Genomic DNA, 18209 nt, shown 5'->3' with positions numbered 1-18209 from the left:
GTTATGCGAATTTCAGAACCTTCCATTTCTCAGAGACAAATTGGGGTTTGGAAATACCTTACTCCTACTTTCTGATTCCCCTCGTGTGCTATTTTTGTTGTTTTGTTTTGTTTCTTGTTTTTTATTTTTTGCCTTTTTGTCCCTAGTCCTCCATTTCCCTTCCATTCTTTTCACATTTTCCTTCTTCCTTCCTTCCTTCTTCCTCTTCCTTCCCTCTCTCCATCCTTCTCTTTTCCTTGAGACAGGATCTCATTTCCCCCGGGCTGTTTTGTGCCTCTTCTGCCTTGTTTGAGGCAGTCTCCTCAGATTTTGCTTCTGTTAGCATGTATTCCAGGACAGCTCACCCATCAGCTTCCAGGGAATTTGTCTCTGTCTCCTATCTCACTGTAGGAGCCCTGGCCTTAGAGATGCATGCATTGCTTCATCCAGCCTTCTCTGGCTTCTGAAGATCTGGACTCAGCTCCTCGTGGTGCGTGCTCTACCTACCTCCAAACTCCACTCCTCTGTGCATGCTTCCCACAGAACTCAAGCAAAGAAAACATGGTAAGTTTTCATGTCTTTGTGCATGTTAAGGATCACGGTCAATGATATGTTCTGCAGATTTCAGAGTTGCCAACAGAATAACCATGCTATGTTAGTTACCTCACATTGGCCTGCAGTGTACATGCCTCTCATTTCATCCTACCCCATAAGCATGTGCAACCATCATTTGCCCAGTAAAAGTTAAAATGAAAAGGGTAATATGTACGATGTTCCAAGGGGGAGAGCTATGTTGCATTAAAAAACGAAAGCAGGTATTGAGAGACGAAAACACTAAGATAAATCAGGCGAACTACATCTAATTGAAACCACGAAGGGCAATATTGAAATAAATACTGAAAACCAAATGACAATGCATCATGGGAAACTACACGAAGGACTTAAAAGACAAGCTCACGCGTGACCTTCCAGACACATTTTGCCACTTGGAATCTTAATTCTCGGCTGGACAGTTAAGGTCCAGGCTGCTCACACCAAACTGCTTCTCTCCATTTCCGTCTGTCTCCGCTGCGCCCTGTTCTGTGTCTCGTTCCCTCCCATCTTTCCACAGCACACTTGGTCATCTTCGTGGTCCCCAGGTGGGACCTCTGGGGTCTTCCCTGGTCCGCCCCCCTTCCCCCCTGCCGCACTGCGGCTGGCAGGGTCACCTGGTGTCCACTCATGTCTTTATCTCTCGTATCGTTTTGTTTTTTGAGCCAGGGTCTCATGCAGTCCGGGGTGAATGAACTCTTTATGGAGACTTGGATTCCTGATCCTCCTGCCTTTAGTTCCTGATGCTGGGATGTCAGATCTTCACTTCAGGTTTATGTGCGGCTGGGGATTAGACCCAGGGCTTCCTGCATGCTAGGCAAGAACTCTGTCCACTGAGCTCCACCCCAGCCCAGCTTCCATTATGTCTTATGACAGCTTTCTACCTGGGCACTCTGGTTCATCCTGGTTCTGTTAAACTGTACCAGGCAACTCTTCAGCAGTATGCCCCTGCCTCTTACAAACAGCATCTTTTCATTTCTTTTTCTTTTTTTAATTTATGTATATGAGTATTTTTCCTGCATGAATGTCTGTATACTACATGCATGCCTGATACCAGGAGAGTCCAGAAGAGAGGTCTAGGTCTCCTGGGACTGGAGTTACAGATGATCGTAAGCGGTGTCACAGTGGCTGGGGATCAAACCCAGATCTTCCGGAAGAGCGCTCAATGGTCTCGTATCCGCTGAGTTATCCCTCCAATCCCATCTTATGGCTTCTTGGCAAATAAATGCCTCCCACTTAAAACAGACTCATCCTGTGGTAAAGCTGCCCCCTAAAAACCACACAGAATGACTTGTTAAGTAAACAATAAATTATTGTAATATATCCACATTCCCTGTGTGCATAGTAATATATGTTCCATGTTAATATAACTATATTCCATAGGGTAGACATGGGGTAGAATTGCAATGGAATATCCTCCACTATGTTTGGGAGGACTATAGACAGATCTGTGTTTTCCTATCATGCTTATCTTGGGAACTCTCCTTTTTAATGACTGGCTAGAGGCTAATCTGATCAATTATTTCTCAAGACTAGATTGATAGACAAGTTAAATTTTAAACCAAAAGACTAGCTTAAGTGTCTGGCTCAGCTTTCTGAGGAGCCTACAGTCTGGCTGGGGAAGTGGAGCTGGTGGACAAGGCAGGGCTTACTGTTGGCACTCACTGCGGCTGCTGGTTCCCTAACAAGCATGGATCAGGGCATGTCTAATCAGACTACGTCTGACCAATTCTCCTGTCGGGCAATAGGTGTTCTTGGTTGTTTTGTTTTGTTTGTAGTAAAAAGAAATAGAGGTTACAGTGAAGTTAAATGGTTGAGCTGAGGCCATACAGCTGGTAACCCGGTGTACCCAGGAAAACAGTCCAACTCCGAGCGCAAGCTTTATGCCATGCTATCGTGATTCTATAATGATGGATCAGATTTTTACGCTGTTACGTCCACATTCCCACAACAAGGCTGCTAAGCTAGCTGTATTTGCCCATTTTCTGGGAGAGAAAAACTGAGGATCCAACTTATGCTGTAGGCATGAGCAAGAAAAGGCCAAAATCACAATTACTGATTTGGGGTTAACATTCCTATTCCTGAAGAGTCCAGGTGCTGCTGTCTTTGGGGGGCTGAAGGACATCAGGGTTCTTTTAAAGGTGGGGAAAGGGGTGGCAGCTTCTGCAAATTGTCGTACGGTCGGAGCTCCAGGAGTGATGCTTCAAGGCATGGTCATAGCTCTGTGGGCTCTGAGACTCTCCAGTAGGATTCATCCCGGCAGAGGCTGCACGAGGGCGTCCTCTCTTCCCTCTCCCTTCTTCTCACTGCTTCTGAAATGTGTTTGTCTAGAGGAAGCTACAGACATCACAGGGTCATCTCATCTTGAAACAAAACAAAGCAAAGCAACAACAACAAAAAACCCATGTAGAGGCCCTGGCTCAGCGGGTAGGGGCTCCTTTCTGAGTTCTACCCCAGTACTCACAGTGGAAGGAGAGATGGACTCCCAAGAGTTGTCCTCTGACCTCCACATGTATACTGTGATACACACACACACACACACATACATTTAAAAACATATGTGGGACAGGAACAAACAGGTTGTCTAGATGAATCATAAGATCTTAAGAGTTCTATAAAGCCAGAAGAAATAAGAAGAATCTCTTTGTTAAAAGGTGTGTGTGTGTGTGTGTGTGTGTGTGTTTGGGTATGTGTCTGTCTGTCTGTCTGTCTGTCTCTCTCTCTCTCTATGTGTGTGCGTGCACATAAATGTACTCATGCCTGGGTAATTCTGAGACACCCAAATCCTGTGACATCTGCCCAGGTCTCCAGACAATCTCCATTCCTGTCATCAGTGGAGCAGAGCAAAGGTCCTGCCGAATCGTGTCTGAAGTTACTTCAGACAGAAGCACAGGAAAGTGACCTGGGAACTGTTCCAAATGGAGCCCTGTGGTGGTTCAAGTGTGACCTCTTACCCAGGAGCGAGACAGTGGGGACACGACCAAGGAGGACCAGATGCAGCACCATGGCTAAGTATGGGGTGCCATGGGGAGTCCTGGGTGACTGCTTCAGACTGGTCTCAACCTGCCACCTCAGACAGATCCCTTCTTGCCTCCGGCTCTTCTTTCTCATCCGAGATGTAAGTGGGGCTGGGGGCTCTCCCCGGGGCATCTCTGCACAGGCCGTGTGAGCCTAACTCGGGCCTGTCCTTTGTTCACACAGACCCTCCGTGGCCTCGCCAGCTCCTGGTGGAGTGGAGTTCTCCTGCTGTCTCTCCTCCTCTCCTTGGAGCAGACCACAGCATCGTATACCGCCAAGATCAAACGTGCGCATGACTGCCTGGCTAAGCCATTCTTCCTGCACAGTGCTCTTGGGGACCGAGGGTTGCAGCGAGAGGCGGGGACTAGGGTTGCTTGGCACTGCTGGATTCAGGGTCACAGAGAGCCACCTCTGTTTACCAGTTGGTGGCTTCCTTCACCTGTTTACCCAAATTATTTCCCTAGTTTTCCTCAATATGTGCCTTCAAGGTTTTTGACTTAACTATTCACTGTGCATCCAGAGAGGTGTGCAATGGCCTCCTTTCTTCAGTGCTTTCCATAACAGGATTGTTTCCGTGTTGAAGGTCAGGGTGGGGTCAGGAAGGGGTACAGAGAGTGGGGGCCTGGGAGACGCTGGTTCTGTCTTAAACACATTGAAACCAATGCTCTCCAGAGCTTCCTAGATGGCTATTCCTCAGGTAACTGTGAAGAAAGGTCTTCAGCTCAGAGGAGAGGGTGGGCTTGGGGGAGAAACACCCGAACTAAACAGAATTGTGGGGAAGGAATCATGTTAAGCCAGGAAGAGTCCAGGAAGCTCAGGAGACGCCTGAGACCAGAAAACATGGAAGAGTCCCTTGGGTGCGTGCACAAAAGGTAAGTGACTGAGGGCCATCTGTGGAGGAAGGAGAGCTCAAATGACAAGGTGACAAGGTGGGCAGAATGCACAATAGCAACAACCCCACACTGAGGCTGAAGTGTCCCCAGGAAGCAGGAGGGAGGCTGGAGTCAACAGTACTGAGATGGGGGACTGGACTTTATAATCTCAAAACTTCCTCGTCCTGATCACTGTGAGGTGATTCCACGTTATCTGTTTAGCTTTTCTTGTGCTTCAATGTAGCATCCAAATGCCTGTGTCAGGATTGCCTAGGGTATCTCTAAAACACAGAATCACCTAGCCCTTATGTTATAGAGATTCTGACTCAGCCCCATAGTCCATAGTTTCTTCATGAATCACAAATTATTTCAGTGTTTGCTCCAGATAAGAACCAGGCCGTCTTTACTGGGTACCTTACAAAGCAGGACTGGGCTCCTGGAGTGATCCTTGTAAGCCCCAGACTCCACCTAATTCACTGATCTAATTCTCTGAACTTACAAAGCCAGGAAGCCAGTACTGATATGTGGACCTTTTTGCTTCTAAAGTTGCATAGTTCCAAAAACCCAGGAAGATCTGCACTCTGTGATTAAATCCCGATTATAGGTGCTCTGCTCAGAGTCACGGGGCACTGCATTAGCTGCCTGCTGCTACGGAACCTCTATCAAGAGGTCAGAAATCTGGTGTTGTGTGTCTAGATTTTCCTCTCAGCTTCGCACCAGGCAGAGAGCAAAGTGCCAGGTGGGGCTTCTTATCTGTCTTCTCAGATAACGTGCAGTATAATCGTCCTCTTACAATTTTAGGTCTGGGGCTCTTGTTTCTATAGTGATGCCAGCTTCTAGAAGCCACAGTCACTTCCTGGCACTTGGCCATCTGCCATGGATGGTCACAGCTGCTGAGACAGTCTGTTGGAACCTTCCCACAGTTACAATCTCTCTAACTTCTCCACCAACGATGAAACCCTGCTTTTAAAGGGTCCTGTTGATAGGGCTTGGATCATGCCCACGAGGTCCCTCTGAGCAGTGCCTAGATCACTGCTTGGTTCAATAAAAAGGACAAGAGTGTTGAGGCACACAACGTTAGAATCCTGGCCACCGCAAACCATGAAGCCTGGAAGTCATGCCATGGGCGTAAAAGGGAGGATGCGACCTCATAACTGGTGTTGACCCAATGCCCGGCACTGTAGGGCGTGTATTACAGGCATCGTCCCACATAATTTCAACAAGCAGACTCCAAGCAGGGATCAATATTCTCATCTTATAGTTGGGAAACTTGGGACTCTGACAATAAAAAGTATTTTCAAATATTATTTGTCTAGTTAACAAGACCTTGCCAGGCTAACAAGATCAGATCTGTCGGACTGCACTTCCTTCCTCTGCCAGACTGGACAGAGGAACTGAACCCAGACTGGTCCTTAGTTCACAAAAGATGTCGGGGACCAAAGTCAGGACTCCTGGCTCCATGCCATTGCCTTTCCTTCACTGCTCTTCAATGTCCTCTGCTGACTGTGGTGCCGGAGGCAGAGGAGTTAGGCGCCAAAGTCATCGGGTCCCATGGAAATAGCTCTTGTTTAAGACCAACAGCTATGTCTCTGCCTAGTTATGTGCTTTGGAACCCAAGACAGCTTTCCTTTGGCTACCTGAGCTCAAATTCTTGATTCTGCTCCACTGGAAGGGATCAAGTGCTCACACAGAGTGACAGATGTGGCTCCTACGTATAAGCAAGGGAAGAACTGCGAGTCGGAGGTGGATGAAGACAGAGACCCCCACAGCTCGCCTCTGCCGTGGAGGAAGGGGGCTGAATGGGGGTGTGAACTTGGCTGCTTCTCTCTTCGCAGATAAAGTGGGGGAGTGTCCTCCGAAGCGGTTGGAATGCAAAAATGAGAGTTTGAGCTCCTGCATAACAGACTTCAACTGTGAGGCGCATTTCAAGTGTTGCCATTTTGCCTGCGGGAAGAGGTGCATGGATCCCTACGAAGGTACTGGCATCCAGGTGGGAGGTTGCCCACTTCTTGCTATGCCCAGAACTACTCGAACAATCCTCTTAGAAGACCGGACCAAAAGGTCAGAGTTTATGCCTTCCTCATTCTGTAATTCCACTCTCTGCCTTTAAGTCCAAGTCGTGTGTCCAGGTGGAATGAATTCAAGTAGTTGATATTGATGCTAGATTTTTTTTTTCATTCGATCATTTACAAATATCTCGTGCCTACTCAGGGTTCACTATGTATAAGGCTATTATTTGCAAAAACAAACTTCAATCAAATTGTTGTTTGAGAAATGAAGCTTCCCTCAACCCAGATGCTAGGATCATTTTAAACTCTTTGGCCTTTAAAAAGGGTTTCCTAGAAATCCTAATTTTTCAGTATCCTTTATGTCAGGGACCAAACATTTAACAGGGATTCATTCACTTCTTTCTTGATTTCACACCTAAGTAATATATTAAGACATAGTGGCGTGTGTCTTAATATATTAAGACGTTTGAGAGGCAAAGACAGGTAGATTTCTATGATTTCCAGGTCAGCTGGATCTACATAGAGATACTGTGTCTCAAAAAAGCAACACACACACACACACACACACACACACACAGTGTTGACTGTTTGTATCTCAAAATTAAAGATACATGAAGGACATTGAAGAGAGACATGACAGCAGAGGCTTGGCTGGACGGAGAGACCAGAGAACCTGCTGTCTGGAAGTGTTCTAAGAGCCCAAGCTCTCTGTTAACTCGGAGCCATATGAGATCAGTTTTTACTTTCTTTGACCTAAAACTAACATAAATTCATTTCAGTTTATTGTTCGTGACCTTCACAGAGAAGGGTCCCCATAGACAACCACGAGGCGTCTAGCTCAGTAAGAATCTGTTTGAGCCTATTGTAGGATTTGGGTTTGGGTTGGGTAACTCTGAGAGACTAGACAAGTAAGGGTTAGTGTTAAATTGGATATTGTCCAAAAATGGATTAATTCTGTGGCTGGGCATCTATCTCTGTGGCTCTTGTCTCTAACGAGGGTGTATAGGATGAGGGGAGAGAAAGCGTCAATCAGTGGAGGAATGTTAGCTATTGACTTTAGTTAGAAGTTGGAAGTCTTTAGTATTCCGTGAGTCTCTGTTGTCTTGCTTTTGTCTCCCTTTATCATGATCTTAGAGTAATAATGTGTGGGTTGTGAGCAGTGGAACACTGTGGCCTCCCTGTGTCATAGCCAGTTTTAGACATCAGGGGTTGTGTTTGTTCTCCCTGTATCCCAGACACTTTGTCGGGCGTTCTGGGCACAGTTCCTGAGCACATCTTGCCCTCTCAAAGCTCAAGGTCACTTGCAAGAAAGATTTGCATCAAAGTGTTTCTGTGTGCTGTTCATAATGCACTTTGTAAGAAGCAATGCTTGGAAGAGCTGCACAGTACGGAGCTCAGATGCAGAGCTAGAACTAGAACCTATGTCTTTTTAAAGATTTATCTATGTTTTATCTGTGTGGTGGGCCTTCCAGCATGTAAGTATAAGCATCACGTTTGACTGGTGCCTGTCAAGGTCAGAAAAGAATATCGAGTCACCTGCAACGGGAGTTATAAACAGTTGTGTGCCACAAAGCCTATGTCTTTTAAAAAGAAAAATTGGAGGCCCGGAGAGATAGCTCAAGCAGTTGAAAACACTTGTTGGCTCTTGCAGAGACCTGTGTTCAGTTCCAGGAGCTGTGGCTCCCTCTTCTGGCCTCAGACGGTACTGCACACACATAGTGTACAAGCCCCATGAAAGTAGACCGACTACTCAGTACATATAAAATACCAGGGGTGGGAATTTAAAAAGAAAAATCTACATGTGTTTGTTTTCATTCTGCTGGGGAGGTTGCCATGGCATTTTTGTGGAAGTCACCTGACAACAGGCAGGAGTTGGTTTCTTCCTTTCACTGTGTGGTCCTGGAGATCCATAGCTCAGGTCATTAGAGTTGGCGACAAATGTCTTTACTTGCTGAGCCATCTCCATGGCCCACCTATGTCTTTTCCCCACTGGATTTTTCTGTGATGCAGGCTTGTGGCTAGGAACCTGACCTCCTCTTTACACTCCTGTTTTGCTTCCTCACCTCAGAGCCCTGCATGTTACCTGCAGACAAAGGAGACTGTTCCAGCAATTTGATGCGCTGGTATTTTGACTCTGAGAAGCACCAGTGCAGGGCCTTTATATACAGTGGATGCCATGGGAATTCGAACAACTTCCTCAGCAAGACTGACTGCAGGAATGCTTGCATGTTAATTGGTAAGACCTATATCCCTAGTAGTCAGAGGGCCTTGCTTAACTACAAACAGTATAATAATAGACCAAGCTGCCTTGGGTCCAAACCCTTGCTCTATGGTTGCTGCTTGAGAGGCCTTTGGGTAGCTGCTTGCATTCATGACTTTTGGCTGGACTATGAAATGGGGACGCTAACGGTGTTCCCTAATGGAATTGTTGTGATTGGAAGCTAAGCTAAGGCAAACACTGTGAGGCTGGGAAAGGAGGAAGAGTTAGCAGACTGGAGGCCTCTGGGAGCCAGGAAGTGGTCCTGTGGGCTGGCCCCTCTGCCCGTTCACTTTGGGATGCCTACACAAGGAAGGCTTGAGGTCTGGGAAGGGCCAGGAGGTGTGGTCCTTCCTGCTCCGAGCCGCCTCCCACTCAGGAGGTGACTCTCCAAGCAAGCAGCCTGCATCTTAAGACTTTCCCTCCCACCCAGTCTTCTGCTGTCTCCAGGGAAACAGCTAAACTCCTTGAACTTAACTTCCCAGGCTCGCCCTGGCTTCCAGGTTACACTGAGTGATCTCAGAGCTCTGGTCCCTTCCTCTCTTCTGAGCAGTTGGGCAACTGTCTCTCACTTTCTCTTCCCAACGATGGGCTCCCATACTGCTCCCCCGATCTCTCTGATTCTCCATGGCCCTCATTTGAGGACTCAATCCTGCTCTTCCTGCTCCCCATTTCACCTGCCTGTGTGTGACCTCTCTATTCTTGAAGTCTCCCACAACCCCCAGAAATGAGACAATACACACAGTGTATTCATAAACATCGGGCCAGTAAAAGCTGAGGCCCGGGTCTAACTCTTTGGAGGAAGATGCTTCTCATTACATCAACCCATTGAGCATGGTCCTGAGGAACCACCTTTGAAGGAGGCCCAGACAGGTCAGTTCTAGAACCCTGTGAAGTAAGTGTAGACCTGACAGGTGGAGACTGTGGTGACAATCTCTGGAAGCCTATAGACTTGGTTCTTCAATGCAATGATCAGTGCCGCTACTGCTGGGAGCCAGTGTGCACCAAATAAACTGGATTAAATTCTTACTCCCCTCTGTTCGCTGCAAGTTCTCTCACCTTTCCGATTCTGGAAGATCCAGCGGCTCACTGAGGTGTTGGCAGGATTCTATGCCGTCAGTGATATAAAGGGTGTGGCATGCTGGCTCTTCACGATGTGCCCACTACATGACAAGTGAGAAATGACTGTGGATCTTCAAAATGCACGTGCCAGCTCTGGGCTGAGTGTGGTTGACTTACTGCCACTGTATTTCCACCGTAAGCTTCATGAGGCAAGCTGAGAAATATTCCATCATTGATACTTTACGGTTTTATTTCTTTGGTCTCACTCTGTAGCCCAGGACAGCCGGGAACTTGCAGTAAGTCTCCGGTCTCAGCCATCCAGCTGCGGGATTTATAGATGTGAGCCACCATACCTGGCTCCATCACTAACACTTTGCAGATGAGGAAGCAGAGTTACAATCCTCTTAGTTGCCCAGGGATGGACAGCTGGTAGAGGGTGGAGCTGAAGTTTTTAATTTCTCAGCCTTGCTGTGTCTGAATAGCAAAGACAACTTCGTGACCTGACTTTGAGAAGGTAGGGCCATGTGCTTCCCTTTCTGGAGGGCTCTAAAGAATCACTGAGCCACGGACTCAAGAAAGTCAAACACATGAGGCATATACGCAGAACTTAGGAGGTCGAGGCAGAAGAGTTATGAGTTCAAGGTTGGTGGTGTTGGCTACACAGTGGGTTGGAGACCAACCTGGGCTACATGAGACTTTGTCTCAAAATACTAAAACAGAAACAAAATCAGGAATAAGTTGGGAAAAAACTCCTCATGTCTGAATCTGACCTAAGAAAAAGAAAGGAAGGGATGAAGGAGAAAGGAGAGACAGAGACAGACACAGACACAGAGACAGAAAGAGACAGAGAGAGACAGAGAGAGAATGAATTGAAGGAGTCTCAGGGAGGCATGTGTGATGCTTTCTCCCATTATAACTCAAAGGGAAACTTTCGCACCACGTCTGGGGCCCTTGCCAGCTTGCAAAGGTAAGGAGAGGACACCCTTACATTCATAGGCAGCTCACATATCTACCCTATCTAGGGTTAGGTCTAGGTTTAGGCCTTGGCCCCGGTGACTATATGTAAACCACAAACCTGAAGATGACACATAGTTTCCTTTATTTCATAGAGAAACTGAGCTTATTGAGAGACAGGACTGGGGCTTTATTTTTATTTTTAGTTTATTACATATACAACATTCTGCCTGCATGTATATCTGCAGGCCAGAAGAGGGAACCAGATCTCATTACAGACGGTTATGAGCCACCATGTGGTTGCTGGGATTTGAACTCAGAACCTCTGGAAGAGCAGCCAGTGCTCTTAACCACTGAGCCACCTCTCCAGCCCCTAGGACTGGGGCTTTGATAAGGTTGGCTTGCAGCATTAAGCCCACTCTATTGCATGGCGTACCCCATGTTTTTGTTTCTCCTCAGCCTACTGGAGATCACCCCTGAGAAGAGCTATCTGAAGGGCAGTGTGGCAGTCAGTCACCCTAAAACTCACCTCTGCTCTTGTTCCAGAGAAGAAAGGACAGTGCCCGCTGTTCCCTTTCCAAATGCGGATGGAGTGCCCAGCCTCCTGTAAGAATGACATGGATTGCCCGGACAAGGAGAAATGCTGTGAGTCCAAGTGTGGCTTTATCTGTGCCCAAGCCTGGCTAGGTAAGGACTGCGGGCAAACCTCTCAGAGCCTATGGGCATTTGCCACAGGTGACATCCTGTGGTGGCATCAGTATGCTGTGGAATGGGTGAGGGCAGCATTGCAAAGCATGAAGTTATTAGATGGTCTAGCCTGGTCTAGATCTCACTATAGAATCAAGCTGACCTCAAACTTAGCATCCTCCTGCCGCAGCACCTGGCTAAGAGATGAAGAAGTCCCTTGAGCCTCAGATACCCCTCGCCCTAATCTTTAAGGTTTCTCAGGAGACTTAAAATGTCCAACCAGCGCCCTCATGTTGACCTCTGGACACTTGCACTCATCTCTTCAAAGCCTCTCATGAGTGCAATCATTCTCTGTGAATGTGAAAAAAAAAAAAAGAAAACCTTACTTGGGTGGTGATGATGCACACCTTTAATCCCAGCACTCGGGAGGCAGAGGCAGGCTGATCTCTGTGAGTTTGAGGCTAGCCTGGTCTACAGAGTGAGTTTTAAGACAGGCCAGGAAACCAGAGAAACCCTGTCTTGGGGAAAAACAAAAAGAAAAACCCAACAACAAAAAACCTTGCTTGTTCTCTGTCTTCATTCTTCAGTGACCACAAATTGATGGTGTCTTGTGATAAGTGTGCATGTATGCACACACACACACACACACACACACACACACACACACACACAGAGAGAGAGAGAGAGAGAGAGAGAGAGAGAGAGAGAGAGAGAGAGAGAGAGAGAGAGAAAACATTATTGGGGTTTCCAAATTTGTGTCAGATTATTTCCGAGTATTAAAAGTCAATTGTCTTATTTTACTTCACAAAGTCAAAACAGGCTTCTGCCCGAGGAAGCCCGTTGTGTGCTCTAAGATCGACAAGCCCAAGTGCCTGCAGGACAGCGACTGTCCTCTGGACGAGAAATGCTGTACACGCTGTGGACTGAAGTGCTTGGAGCCCAGACACTGAACAGTGAGTGGGGGACACTCCGCTGTCACAGTGGTGCATTATGGGTAGCGTAAAATAAGGCCCTCACCTCTGTCTTTATACCCAGCTACAGTCATAAGTGACATTGCCAACTAGCCAGTTATGACAGTACTGCTTAGCCTGCTGTGCCACACACACACACACACACACACACACACTTAAGTTTTACTTGTATTTATGTAATTGTGAGTGTATAGATGTGTTTATGTGTGTGCCTTTGGAGGCAGCAGAGGGTGTCAGATTCCCTGGTATAAGGGAAGGGTTGTGAAGGGGAAGGGAACCACCTGTTGGGGGTGGTGGGAACCAAAGTTGGCGTGCGAACATCAGGACCTAAGCTTGATCCGCAGAGCTCATGTGAAAATGCCGGGTGTGGAAGGCTGTGCTTATGAGCCCAGAGCTGCAGAGGCAGGGAGGGGAGGCTCTGTGGGCCACTGGTTAGCATGATCAGTGAGCACCAGGCCAATGAGAAAATAATACCCAGGCATGACATCTGGCCTTCATACATGTGTGCACATATGTACACACACACCAGCATACACAGATGTACCTGCATACACATGTACCCATACACACACACACACACTATCACATTCTGTTGACTAAAAAAAAAAATTTCAGGAACCCCTCAGCTGGCCTTGATTGCACACATATCCTGCCATTCAAAAGACTGAGGCAGGAGGATTGCTGCTTGCTTGCTTGCCTTCTGCAGCTCATTCAGTCCCCCTTCCCTTCCCTTCCCTTCCCTTCCCTTCCCTTCCCTTCCCTTCCCTTCCCTTCCTTTCCTTCCTCTCCCCTTTCTTCCTTCCTTTTATTAATTTATTATATCCCAACGACAGTTTCCCCTCCATCCTCTCCTCCCAGTCTCTCCCCCTCACCTGCCCGCTCCCCATCTCCTCCTCCCTTTCCTTTCAAAAAAGGGCAGACCTTCTAGAGATATCAACTGAACATGGCATATCAAGTTGTAATAAGACTAGGTTCCTCCCCTCATGTTAATGACAAGCAAGGCAACCCAGTAGGAGGAAAGGAATCCCCAAAGCAGTCAAACGTGTCACAACCAGTTCCCACTCCCTCTGTTAGGAGTCCTTGCAAAAGCACTATGAAACACATACAGAGGACTTGCTTGCATTAGATCCATGCAGGCTCCCTGGTTGTCAGTTGTCTCCGGGAGCCCCTGGGAGTTCCGGTTTGTGGAGGTTACAGGTTTTCTTGTGGTGAGCTTGGTCACAGCACTCAAGACGCAGAGATCTGAACACCTGTATGAGTTCTGGGCCAGCCTGGTCTATATGGCAAGATCCAGGCCAGCTAGAGATATGCAATGAGAGCTTGTCCCAGAACACAAAGCAAACAAAAGAGAGAGAGAGAGAGAGAGACAGATAGACAGAGACAGAGAGACAGAGATGAACAGACAGAGACAAAGATAGAGAGACAGAGATGGACAGACAGAGACAAAGACAGAGAGACAGAGAGACAGAGATGGACAAAGACAGAGAGAGACAGAGAGACAGAGAGACAGAGGGGGAGGGAGGTTTTACTTAAAAGACTAAGTTTCCATCCCTCTTTTTATGCAGATTCCTGCTCTCTGCTTAGACAGCAACCGGGAAGAATTATTTCCCCAATAGACACGAGAGACCCTTTCACCTTTTCAGTCACCCTTGGAATGAGGTGCAGATGGTCATCCACACACTTGGTGACACAACTGTCTAGCGGCCATGTCACAGGATGCTCCCCCACTGTATCCGTGGAATCTTGGATTTGTCCCTGCGATGCGTGCTGTGCCTGTCCAGAGGGACCCAGGACCTCTTAACTCACTGGGCACACGTACTGGCCTTGAGCCACGGACTGGCCTTGAGCCATGAGTTCACGGCAATGCCTGATGCACAGACACACCTCTTGCACAGATGCTGCCTGTTTCACAGCTGTGGGTTCTGCACCAGAACATGCAGTGAAGCCCTGCATCTTCCCGAGTTCTAACTCTCCTTCCTCTGCACTGTGGAGGCCACCACCTCCTTCACCCAGAGTCCCTGAAGCTCCCTCATGGATTCTGCAACACAACACTATCAGATACATGGACCTGATACATATTGTGTCCTCCCCCACTTGCCACTGGCTCTGGCTTATTACCACTCGATTCTTCATCTCATAGCCTGTGCGCTTTTTCTGCCCATTCCTCTGTGGATTTCAGTCTTGAATGCTTTTCTAAAATTGATCTGTTTTTCTGTATATTTCAAATGTATTAATGCTCAGCATCCAGGTAAATTGAGGAAGGCATGGAGGTGTGGCATCTGCAGGGTTAAAACCTAATGGCTTCTGGCAATTAACCCCTGCTGATAGTAGCAGGGGGTTAAGAAAAGAAACTTAGTTAGTTGGGCTCTATACTCTTTGACTCAAGGGCATCTCACTGGCTAGACCAGAGTCTGCTCTGGGAGTTTGTTAATGGTTCATGAGCCAGAAAGAAAAGGAGAGAGAGAGAAAGAGAGAGACAGAGACAGACAGACAGACAGAGACAGAGAGAGAGACAGAGAGACAGACAGAGAGAGACAGAGAGACAGAGAGAGACAGAGAAAGTCAGAGAGAGACAGAGTCAGAGACAGAGAGAGGGAGAGACAGAGACAGAGAGAGACAGAGAGAGGGAGAGACAGAGACAGAGAGAGAGACAGAGAGAGGGAGAGACAGAGACAGACAGAGAGAGAGAAGCAGGAAAGGACTACACCCACTACTTTATTGTTCTTAGTTTCTATCCCTTCTCAGGAGAGTGGATCACTCCGTTTTCGAAGCACTTTTACATTCCATAATTTCATAGTAAGTTTAAGGCAGTAGTTCATGTTGTGGGTGGATAAGGTTTAGGGAATTATAGTAGAATTGTTTACATGTCTTTTCACTAAGACCGGTCCTTTACTAAACATTCCTTATATAATTTCCAGCTCCATATGTTCATTACAAGTTTAAAACAATAGTTTTTATGTCACGAGTTAGCACAGTTTTATCAAGAGACAAATCATCTGCCTGTGCCTTATTACTTTGAAGTCTTGTCTAGATAAACTAGTCCCCAGAGACTAGTGAATGTTTTAAATTTTTTTTGTCCTTGAACCTACACTAAATTGTCTGTTCCCAATTTACGACCTTCAGCTGCCAAATAGTGGCCTCATTCAGAACCTAGAAGAAATGTTATCCTTGGTTGTAAATTAGTTCCAAGCCCACTTTCTTTTCCTAGTGCAGTCAGCCTGTGACACATGAAGGTTTACAGAGCTCTGTTTGCAGCTTTTATTCTGTGAGATTACTTTTATCAATTTAAGATTTCTATAAAATCATTATCAGGGATTATGAAATCATCCATTCATTTACACACTATTACTACATAAGAGTACATCTTCATGTTGCCCTGCAGGAAACTTGCCCAATGGGGTGGGCTGATGTCTATGACTCACTAAGCTATGTGACAGTGGCAGGAAACATGTATCAGCAGCAAGAAGCAATCCTGAGATGAAGTCTCTGGAGACTTTGTCTCCAGAGCACACCCATCGCAGCCATGCAAAATGGCAGGGCATCACCAAAGAGCCCACTTGTTTACCATAGCCTTTCCTCGACGGCTTTTGTCATATAAACTTTGTGTAATATAAATTATGATATATAATTTCACATCTTCCAAATACCCCCATGTTCCTCTCCTCTTTCCACTGTCCCAACACCCTCCCATCCATCACTCTACTCCACAACCCCCATGTATCTGCTTGGATACCTACCAGTCAGCCTACCTGACTTGCTCAGAGAGATATACTGAGAGTTTATTCAGAACCTCATCCTACTTTAAGGACCAGTTGCTAGACATTGGCTTGACTGACCTGCCTGATGGCTCTCAGAGCCTGTCTGGGAGAACAGACGTCCAAGACAGCAATGCAGTTAGATGCCTGGGCAGCAATACAGAGAGCCATCCACCTAGCAGATCCTAGTCTGACGGAGAAGCATGAGTTTCTACATACAGGTCAATGTGCCCTGGTTCTCCCTAAATCACTCATTCTGAGCAGATTTGTCCTAGAACAAAGGTATATAAAGGCCATGACCTTCCATGAAAGAAAGAAGAAAATAAAGGCGAGGACCTGCTGAGTGTGTCCTACACTGCTTGTTCATGAATTGTTAGAAGGAGCCCAAGATACATCCTAGGCCCCAAAGACACGCATTTCATGTCAGCTCCTTGGAAAATGACACACATGCATATTGACATGCGAATCAGACAGGTCAGATAGACTGTGGTAGAATAACCAGGCTGTGTTAACATTCCTCCCCTTCTCCGTCCCCGAAAGAGTTTAAGGAAGAAGGCAGATTTATCTGTCCTGAGGACAGCAGGAAGTGTATATTAACTGTAGTTCTGAAGCCTGTCTCTACTGGCATGCATTATTTTTGTTCCCTTCAGATTAGGGTTACAACTCTTACCTTCAAGTCTACAATAAATTACATCCACCTCACCAGCCAGAAGACTCCCTGGTGGCCTGAGGTGGAGACTTACAGATTTAGTGCCCTGGAATTCTGTCTCTCACACTCACTGGCTGGATGACACTTGTCAGAACCCTCTCTGCGCTGGGCCACATAATCCCTGTTGCAAGGTAAAATACCTCAGGGCCTTCCAGCCTAGAAACATCAAGTGTTCACTGTCTAGCTGTCTTTGAGAAACTACAGAAGTCCAAGAAGATCAGGCTGGCTTAAGAAATCTTAGTTGTTTAGTGGAGATTCTATTTCGGAGACCTGAGATCTGGGAGAGTGTTTCCCAGGCTATGCAGACCTGCCTGGGCTTGATCCCCAGCACCAAAAATTCTTTAGCATTTTTGTGAAATAATCCTTAAGTGACATTGCAAATCTGCTGACATGGGATTTCCATGGGGGTTCTGCTTATGATCCTGAATTTCGAGGTCATGTTATCACTTAATGATGAAACTGTGTGCTTATCTGTCATGTAAAACAAGTTGAGGACAATGACCCCACAATATGGTACCAGCCTGTTACTATGTTTTTCTAACACAATTACCCGGTAAAAGAAATCTCAACTCAATCAGTAACAATACACATTGTAAACCTAGGTTGGGCAGATCTCCCATTACACTATGTATTCCCATCTATATTCCCAACATATAACTTGCCATTTCTCCAGGCCACAAGCTTCTCTCTCTCAGCCTCTCTGTAGCTCCTCCTCCCCCCACCCCCAAACTCTCAGCTCTTCCTCCTTCCTCCTGCCCAATCATTGGCTCAAGCCTTTATTTGAAAAGTTTGGGTGGGGAAAAGGTTTTAAGGCAACTTCTCATCTGCAGCTCCTCCAAGGAGTACAATTAGCATCAAAATACAAGCCCTGGGCTATCCACACCACCAGCCCAGTCTAAGAAAGAATCTTGTTGATAACATTTTCCCTCAGCCGAGAGCCTCTCAGCCTTCTAGCCCAGGTTTGAGCAGCTGGTACTGTGGACTCCCAGGTAGGCAGGGGGAGGGGGGGGGCGCTCAATTCTGCATCCTTCTTCTGACAGCAAACTTAGCAACTCTGCAGTGGTGTTGACCTTGATTCAGCTGCAGTCTCTCAGACCTGTATCTTTATTTCAGTGTCTCCCCAGGCAACACTGTCCTGTGATGGAGGCTCCCTCTGGTCTGCAACATTCAACAACACTGTAACAAATACCATCTAAAGACTCTATTATCAGCCCGGTTTCTCCCCAGTCCCACGCTCTCTTTGGCAAGTCTTTACTCTTTGGCCTTGATCAAAAAGGTGAATGCCCCTAAGAAAAGATAAACCGGAAAATGGTGGGAAGAAATTGTAGGAGAGGGAGAAGGGAAC

At 46.9% G+C, this 18209-nt stretch overlaps 1 protein-coding gene across 1 annotated transcript; it reads left to right on the top strand.

The window, feature by feature from the left end:
* Positions 1 to 3584: 3584 nt before the first annotated feature.
* Wfdc8 (WAP four-disulfide core domain 8) lies at positions 3585 to 12379 on the top strand. Its single transcript, XM_052181567.1, is given in 7 exon segments — positions 3585 to 3606; positions 3609 to 3688; positions 3772 to 3874; positions 6296 to 6436; positions 8538 to 8705; positions 11289 to 11429; positions 12240 to 12379. Coding segments are annotated over 7 exon segments (795 nt in total).
* Positions 12380 to 18209: the final 5830 nt, after the last annotated feature.

This window comes from Apodemus sylvaticus, chromosome 5 (assembly GCF_947179515.1).
Source record: "Apodemus sylvaticus chromosome 5, mApoSyl1.1, whole genome shotgun sequence".
Taxonomy (NCBI): Eukaryota; Metazoa; Chordata; class Mammalia; order Rodentia; family Muridae; genus Apodemus; species Apodemus sylvaticus.
Note: the sequence above shows the minus strand (reverse complement) of the source record. Positions and strands in the feature narration are given on the sequence as shown.